Source organism: Sinocyclocheilus anshuiensis, unplaced genomic scaffold (assembly GCF_001515605.1).
Source record: "Sinocyclocheilus anshuiensis isolate Anshui unplaced genomic scaffold, SAMN03320099.WGS_v1.1 scaffold85, whole genome shotgun sequence".
Lineage (NCBI taxonomy): Eukaryota > Metazoa > Chordata > Actinopteri > Cypriniformes > Cyprinidae > Sinocyclocheilus > Sinocyclocheilus anshuiensis.
The window spans coordinates 1,981,418-1,989,965 of record NW_015536800.1 but is presented as its reverse complement, the minus strand read 5'-3'; the positions used below and the strand labels follow the sequence as shown (position 1 = coordinate 1,989,965).

Below are 8,548 nucleotides of genomic sequence, written 5' to 3'. Positions count from 1 at the left end.
GTGGTTGTGTGTGTGTGTGTGTGTGTGTGTGTGTGTGTGTGTGTTGAGCAACAAGCCATGGGTTTCCTCAAACTTTCGGGAAGTGACCTCACACTGCCTTAGGCAACAGAGGCAGTGATATCATTGACAGGAATTGCCACTAATGCCGGCAGGCACAATAGCTGCTTGTGCTCTCAGTGGGCAAAAGGAACTAGCACATGTACAAAACACTTTTTTTCTTTTTGTGCTAAATATTAATTAACATGTTGTATCAAATAGTGAGAAATTTCTGGAGTAGAAAATAACTAATTTTGTGGTAAATGAGTGCAGCAGTGAGCAATATTTGGTTAGTCGACCTGAATATTGGAAATTGAATGATGTTGTTGTTGTTGTTGTTGTTGTAATATTCACAAACAAGAGGATTTTATAAAGGAATACATTTTAAAGGGAAAGTTCACCCCAAAATGAAAATTTTGTCATTAATTACTCACCCTCATGTAGTTCCAAACCTGTAAGACCTCCGTTCATCTTTGGAACACAAATTAAGATATTTTTGATGCATTCTGACAGCTCTCTGACCGTCCCATAGACAGCAAGGGTCCTTACACGATCAAGGTCCAGAGACATAGCAAGGAGATTGGTAAAATAATCCATGTGACATCAGGGGTTCAACCGTAATTTTACACAGATACAAGAATACTTTTTGTGCACAAAAGAAAAGAAAAACAAAACGACTTTATTCAACAATTCGTCTCCTCCGCGTCACCCTAGCACCATTTTGGAGAGTATCCACTGAACGTAAATTGCGTACGCTGTTTTGTCAGCTGCGCCACGTGGATACGTTGTTTTCGTTCAAATCAAAGCGTAAACAGTGTATCCTCATAGCACAGCTGACACAAAACAGCATACGCAATTTACGTTAAGTGGAGGAAAAGACACAGAAGAACATACGCTGTTTGCGTTTAGTCGATATTCTCCAAAATGGCGCTAGGTTGACGCGGAGGAGACGAATTGTTGAATAAAGTCGTTTTTTTTTTTTTTTTCTTTCACGCTCAAAAAGTATTCTTGTAGCTTCGTAAAATTATGGTTGAACCCCTGATGTCACATGGATTATATTACTGATATCCTTGTTTTGTCTCTGCACCTTGATCGTGTAAGGACCCTTGCTGTCTATGGGAGGGTCAGAGAGCTCTCAGATACCTTCAAAAATATCTTAAATTGTGTTCCGAAGATGAACGGAGGTCTTACGGGTTTGGAACGACATGAGGGTGAGTAAATAATGACAGAATTTTCATTTTGGGTGAACTATCCCTTTAACTGACCTGACTTCAATCTGTGAAACACAAAAGAACATATTTAGCATAATGTTTAAGCTGCTTTCTGTCCAATGAAGGCTGTCAAGCTTCAAAAAGCACTATAAAAGTAGCCCACAGCTCATGTTCCAAGTCTTCTGAAGTCAAATGATAGCTTTGTGTGAAGAACAGTTTTAAAATCCTCCATATATTCAAACTTAGCATGGCATATTTTAACATTTTTGTGTAAACTATTTCTGTAAGTGCGCCAAATGGCTGTAGTATCAAGATGTTTAAGCAGTGATTCAGTTTGAATATATGTGGTTTTTAATTGCAGATGAGTAATTGAGTGATTTACTGTGTTTTGTCCCTCAGACGGAGGATTCTCCTAGTCCGAAGAGACCGCGTCTTTCTCAGCAGTCTGTACTGGAGTTTACCTCTGCCCCTCCTTCCACACCCTCACCACCAATCAGACCATGGGAGCTTCTGCCCAGTCGCAGGCCACACCCCTATCCCCACCCACACTACCACCCTGAACGCTGCCACACACCTGTACGGCACAGACGCAGGTATGCTGTTGTTAGTTTTGACTGTTAGTACTGATGTGCACTGAATGAGCTGACAGCTATTCATGAAGGCAGTGACTTTTGTCAGGTGTGTTTCTATATCGCTTTTATAGAGCATTTTTAAGCAGCTTAACAGATTGGATTATTGTATTGTGAATGACTATTTTAGAAAATGACTAATTTTGTGGTATAAATTCATAATTCTAGTCTCTTACTTTAGTTCATTATTCCCCCATTGAGCAACTGGCTGCTGAAAATCCAGTTTGATATACAATACTGTATGTTCAGCTTTGAATGTATTTTAAAAGGTAACTTATTTCCGTGATAGCACATTGAAGAATAGCTTTTAAATTGTAATAATTTCACAACGTTACTGTTTTTTTTTGTTTTTTTTTGATAAAATAAATTGGTAAGCATAAGACTTCTTTCAAAAACATAAAAAAAAAAATAGTAATTATTCCTTAATTTTGTATATGTATAGTATAAACTTATATGTGACCCTGGACCACAAAACCAGTCATAAGGGTCAATTTTTTGAGATTGAGGTTTATATATCATCTGAAAGTATAATAAATAAGCTTATTTATAATAAATAAGCTTTCCATTGATGTATGGTTTGTTATGATAGGACAATATTTGGCCGAGATACAACTATTTGGAAATCTGGAATCTGAGGGTGCAAAAAAATGTAAAAGTTAAAATTTTTAAAGTCTTTAAAGTTGTCCAAATGAAGTTCTTAGCAGTGCATATTACTAATCAAAAATTAAGTTTTGATATATTTACATTTACAGTAGGAAATGTACAGATATCTTAATGGAACATGAACAATGATTTTGGGCATAAAAGAAAAATCAATAATTTTGATCCATACAATGCATTTTTGGCTATTGCAACAAATATACCCGTGTGACTTAAGACTGGTTTTGTGGTCCAGGGTCGCATCTGATTATTACTGTATGTTAAATGAATGTGACTTTGCCTGTGCAGTCCTCCAGTGCGGCGTCAGCGAGGCCGGCGAGAGCGTCTGTCACGGCACCATCCCCCTCATGGGTCCCCGGGTGGGGGACAGGATGAAAACTATCGCCACCCTACTCACCCACATTCGCTTCATCCCTACGGCCAGCCACCATCCCACCCTCCACCCGGCCTTGATGAGCCCCGGGCCTTTCACCCCCCAACGCTCTCGCCTCGGTTATTGCACCCTCCGCAGCAGGGAGCCATGGTGATGGATCTTCATGAGCAGGTTAGAGGGTTGGGGCAGGGTCTCTGTGGGATGATAACTGGGGCCGAAGGTACCCTAATGAGGTTTCCATCCAAGAAGGTTAAGCAGACTCTTAAGATGTCTTGTATCATAACTTTTTTGTGTGTCATGTACCCCCACAGCCCCATTAACAGGGCTCAAGTACCCCTCCATCAACCAAAGCAGAAATGTCTTTATTTTAAATCTTATTATACTGGATATTATGTAGCATTTACGGATGCTTATTTCCACCATGGAAGAAAGGTTATTGCATTTTTTTTCCCTCCCTCACAATTTTTTTTTTTTTTTTTGTAATTGCTAGTTTATATCTCACAATTCAGACTTTTTTTGTTTCCACCACAGAATAATTCTGTAATTCTGACTTTTTATTGTGAGATTTAAGATATTTTTCTTTTATTTGTTTCAGAGTATTAAAAAAATTGATTTTGGAAAAAAAAATGGAAAAAAAGAAGATGCCATTATCATAATTAAAATGGCCCTTTTTTTGGATGGATCATTAATAAATCAGACTCTTTATTCATAATTTTTGTTTCTGTGTGTGTGCATTTTAGCTCCCTCAGGGTACAGTGCCGGTGTCATATACAGTTTCTCCAATGCCGCCCCATGGTCTACCTGCCCCCCTCTGTACGGGACAGCATCTCCCAGCATGCTCTTCTCAACAGCAGGTGCCCGCCTGTTCTGTGGTCTTCAGCGGACAGCAACACTATCCAATCTGTAGCATACCGCCTCCTGTAAGTATATATCAGGGTGTGAAAAGGCCTAGATAGCATCAATTGATTTTGGTGAGCTCATTTGATTTGGTTGTATCTGCTGCCCCCCAGTGGTGGCAAGTTGTTACCTTCCTGTTTTGACCTTTGAAGTGTTTTGTAGTGGCTTGAAACTGATAGTCTAATGTCTATTTGTTTGTTTGACCTGCAGATGTTGCCGGCATGTTCAGTGCAGCATTTGCCAGTGCCGTACGCCGCATTTCCTTCTCTTCTCTCCAGTGATCCACCCTTCCTGCTTCATCCGCCTCATCTATCACATCATCCGCCCCACCTCCCCACGCCTGGACAGTTCTTACCTTTCCAGACGCAACAGTCTCGATCTGTGAGTATACAATAATATGCCCACACTGTTTTATATTTTACTAATTATTCCATTAACATATAACTATATATGTTTATTAAAGGAGTCTCTTATACTCAACAAGGCTGCATTTAGTTAATCAGAAATATAGTAAAACAGTAATATTGGGAGATATTATTACAACTGAAACTTACTTCTATTTAAAATGTTAAATTTTTTTTATTATTAAATTGTTATTATTATTAATGTTGAAAACATTGTTCTGCTTAATATTTTCGTGGAAACGGATTTATTTATTTTTTGGTTTTGGATAGTTTAAAAGAAAATTATTTTTGTAGCATTTTAAATGTCTTTATTTTTTGATCAAGTCGATGCATCCTTGCTGAGTAAAATTTCTAATTTTTTAATGAAAATCTTACTAACTCCAAACTTTTGAACTAGAGTGTGTGGGTATATGTCTGTATTGTGTATATATGAAATATTTAAAGTAATATATTAATATATTAGAATATTTACAATGCACAAATATTTTATAATACGTGTTAATATTTATATTAATACTTGCATTCATGTTTTTACTATAGTTCTGCTACGCTATACTAAAAAATATTTTAGAATTTAAAATATTAGCATTAAATATGCATATTTGTCTTTTTTGACTAGCCGCTGCAGAGGATAGAGAATGAGGTTGAGTTGTTGGGGGAACACCTGTCGGTAGGTGGAGGGTTTAACTATCCTCATTCGGGGCATCCTAGTCCTCTGCCCCCTTCCACCCCACTGCAGTTCCTCTCCCATGAACCCCTGCCCCAGGAGCTCTTTGGAGTGGTGAGTGATCTTCATGCTTCATCACCTCTGCTTGCTGCAATCTAAACAAGCTGATGAAGGTTTTATGTGTTTTTCCTGTGTGTTCTCTCCAGCCGTATCCACACTTCATGCCTCGGCGAATCACAGGCAGACGTTACCGCTCTCAGCAGGCTGTACCTCCACCTCCTTACCACCCAAGTCTGCTGCCCTACTTCCTGTGAGTTACACATGCAAACATACACCAGAGTGTTGTGTTGGAGAGCCAACGAGCTGTAGAATAATAATGTCACTGTTTCTACTTGGTGGACCAGATCTGTTCTTCCAGTCCAGCCAACAGCAGTGGGTCCCACCATTAGCTTGGAGCTGGATGTAGATGATGGAGAGGTTGAGAATTATGAGGTGAGACACTTATAAATATTTCTATCAAAGACAGATCACTTATACTTTTGTATACTTTTCAGGTATACTTTTGTTTTGGTATTCTGTTTTACATGTGCTTTTGTGTTTGACTAGGCTCTGTTAAACCTTGCTGAGCGTCTTGGCGAAGCGAAGCCTAGAGGTTTGACAAAAGCCGATATCGAACAGCTGCCTTCCTACAGATTCAACCCCAGCAACCATCAGTCAGAGCAGACTTTGTGAGTACAAACTTAAAAACAAACTAATTATTATTGAACTATAATAATCAAGAGACTACATATTAGGGTTGGGCCGATAGACGACGCCGATGGCTGACAGACATCACGATGTTGGGCCGTTAGGGTTAGGTTTTCGTTTTGGTTTTGTAAAGAAATGATGAAATAAGTTGTTTTTCTTTTTTTTCTGATTGTGGATTCTTAATTAAAAAAATAATTGAACAAATGATACATGGATTGTGCAAGTCATTTATGTTTGTCTGTGCGTCTGATCGCACGCTTGCATTGCTGTATATGCACATTTATGGTTTTACGTGTAGGAACACTTAATTAAATTACTGCAATTAGGTAATAGGTATCGGCCCACACTTTTAAAAGTTACCGTGATCAAGGAGTGCTGAGGGAGTTTCAGCTCCTCTTGTGCTTTGCTCAGCTCACGTCTCCTCCATCAGATGTGGGAAAAAACAGTGTTGACTGCCCGGCAAACCCTGAAAGCCCGCTGGCCTGCTGCTGCTTAAGTGAGTTGTTTATTGCAATGTTCAGATTGTGACCAAAACAACTTAACCAAGGCCATTTTAATTGTCTGATGGCGGCAACAATATTGGCCCCATTATCAGTAGTTATGCAGGAGATTTTTTTTTTCTTCTGTCTTCCATTCGTGTATACTCTCCCGCAATGCCTATTATAGGTTGTTGGCTGTATGGCTTTCTGGCATGAAGCTTGTTTGTAGGCATTTCGATTCTAGTGTCCACTCTTTGCTGACATAATATGCGGTCACTGACATGTAAGGCATCATGTTGCAGCTGGACCACATGTCAGTTGTCAGGGCCAAATATTCCACATCATCCAGCACTGCTGAAATATTTGTTCTGATGTCATTGTACAACTTTGGGACTGCGGTCTTCGAGAAGAATTTTCGACCTGGCCGCTCATACTGCTTGTCAAATGTTTGCAGCATGGCCTTAAATGCGCTCTTCTCTACCGTATTTGCTTTTGGCAAAAGCCTCAGATATGGTTGGTTTGTCCATAGTTGTTTTGCGAAGTTCAGTTGTGAGATGATGACGGGAGTCCAGTGGAAAAAGTGATTGACAGGTGGTATTTTGTGTGTTAACTTTATTTATGGGTTTGGTTATTGGTAAAAAAAAGAACATGCGGGTCGGATCGTGGGTGTTGGATAATAAATATATTACAATTTACAATAAAATAAATAATTCAAATAATTCGACATCGCCCAACCCTACTACATATATACATGAATATTTGTACTCTTAAAGGGGTAGTTCACCCAAAAATTAAAATGTTGTCATTTACGCTCCCTCATGTCGTTCCAAACCTGTATGAGTTTCTTATGTCAAACATTAGATATTTTGAAGAATGCTGGTAATCAAACAGTTGATGGTCCCCATTGAGTTCCATAGTATTTCTTTCCCTTCTATCGAAGTCAATGGGGACCAACAACTGTTTGGGTCTTTAAAATATCTTCTTTTGTGTTCAACACAAGGAAGAAACTCATACAGGTTTGGAATGACATGAGGGTAAGTAAATGATGACAGAATCTTCATTTTTGGATGAACTATTGCTTTAAGGAAATTCGAAGGAAAAATGTCTGTTCAGGCTTTTTTTTCTTTTAAATAAATTTGAACAAACTCTTGATGTTGAAAAAAGTATTGTAGTAATATTTTTCCCCTCTTTCCCTGTAGGTGTGTGGTGTGCATGTGTGATTTTGAGTCTCGTCAGCTGTTGAGAGTACTGCCCTGTAATCATGAATTCCATGCCAAGTGTGTCGACAAATGGCTCAAGGTAAGCAATCTTGCAAATGTATTAATTAAATTTATTTTAATCATTCATAATAATAGTGGTAGTAATAATAATAATAATAATAGTGTTTTTGTTATTATACCTTTGATAAATTATGTGAAGAATTTTCAGTGGTTCTCAACCTTTTAACGCAAAGGTCCCCCTTTTTAACACAATATTCACAGCCTCCCCGATATAGGCCATTTCTCTTATTTCCTCCGTAATTGAAAACACTTATTTTTCTCAAATGTGTTTTTTTACCACAATGCATGTTTTTCAAGAATTGAATAGATAGATAGATAGATAGATAGATAGATAGGAGTTAGATTTAGTTTAATGTATTACAATTTTAAACACTAATCTTAAAGCCCCCTTGGAGGTTGAGAACCACTGTCTTAAGGTGTAGCCACATTTTCCATTGCTCTGTGAATTTTCACAGACGAAATCCAGTTATTTCATTAGGAATCCATGCAATTGAGAATTTCGTGTCGGGGCAAAAGATTTTCTATGCACATTTTGCAATGACTTCCAGTTAATCACACAAATTTACCACGTCGACCAACAGAAAGCTGCTTGGTTTTAAAGTGACTTCTGTGTGAGCTCTGCTTCATACATTGCTACACTATTGACAATAGTCAGTGGACAAATTTGCTATTGTGACGGCACCTTTATGCAAATAGATTTGCCTAACCTACAGTTGTCTTCAGTTATAATCTATATATTTCTTAGACCTATTTGACAAGCTATCCTCCTCTGTCTTCTAGGCTAACAGAACCTGTCCTATTTGCCGAGCAGATGCCTCTGAAGTCCAGCGGGATTCCGAGTGACGCTGCTCACCGAACACACATACATACACACGCACACACCAAACACTTCAGTCATTCTCCTACCCTGTTACATTCAATTAACTCCCACATGCATAATTACTCCACGCACACAGATGACTGCTGCAAAAGATTCATAAAAACTTTATGCATCAAAATCATCGTTAGCTATTCATCTATGAATATCCAACTAACTGAGACACACACACAAACACATCCCTTTGGTTGTTTGATCACTAATTCTTTGAGTGGAAGTCCAAAGATTATGGTTTATATTATCATTCTGGTTATGTTCTGGTTCTGATATTGTTTTTTTTTAAATATG

General features: G+C 38.3%; 1 protein-coding gene across 2 annotated transcripts in view; it reads left to right on the top strand.

Annotated features, from left to right (window-relative positions):
• Positions 1-8,252, top strand: part of LOC107656328 (E3 ubiquitin-protein ligase RNF38-like) — a 36,721-nt gene extending 28,469 nt beyond the window's left edge. For both annotated transcript variants that reach the window (XM_016444135.1, XM_016444126.1), the window contains exons 4-13: positions 1,647-1,840; positions 2,825-3,080; positions 3,650-3,829; positions 4,017-4,187; positions 4,830-4,991; positions 5,084-5,187; positions 5,282-5,369; positions 5,484-5,605; positions 7,303-7,402; positions 8,164-8,252. In XM_016444135.1, the coding sequence (XP_016299621.1) occupies positions 1,647-1,840; positions 2,825-3,080; positions 3,650-3,829; positions 4,017-4,187; positions 4,830-4,991; positions 5,084-5,187; positions 5,282-5,369; positions 5,484-5,605; positions 7,303-7,402; positions 8,164-8,226 (1,440 nt within the window). In that variant the 3' untranslated portion in view covers positions 8,227-8,252. The remainder of the gene's footprint in view (positions 1-1,646; positions 1,841-2,824; positions 3,081-3,649; positions 3,830-4,016; positions 4,188-4,829; positions 4,992-5,083; positions 5,188-5,281; positions 5,370-5,483; positions 5,606-7,302; positions 7,403-8,163) is intronic.
• Positions 8,253-8,548: the final 296 nt, after the last annotated feature.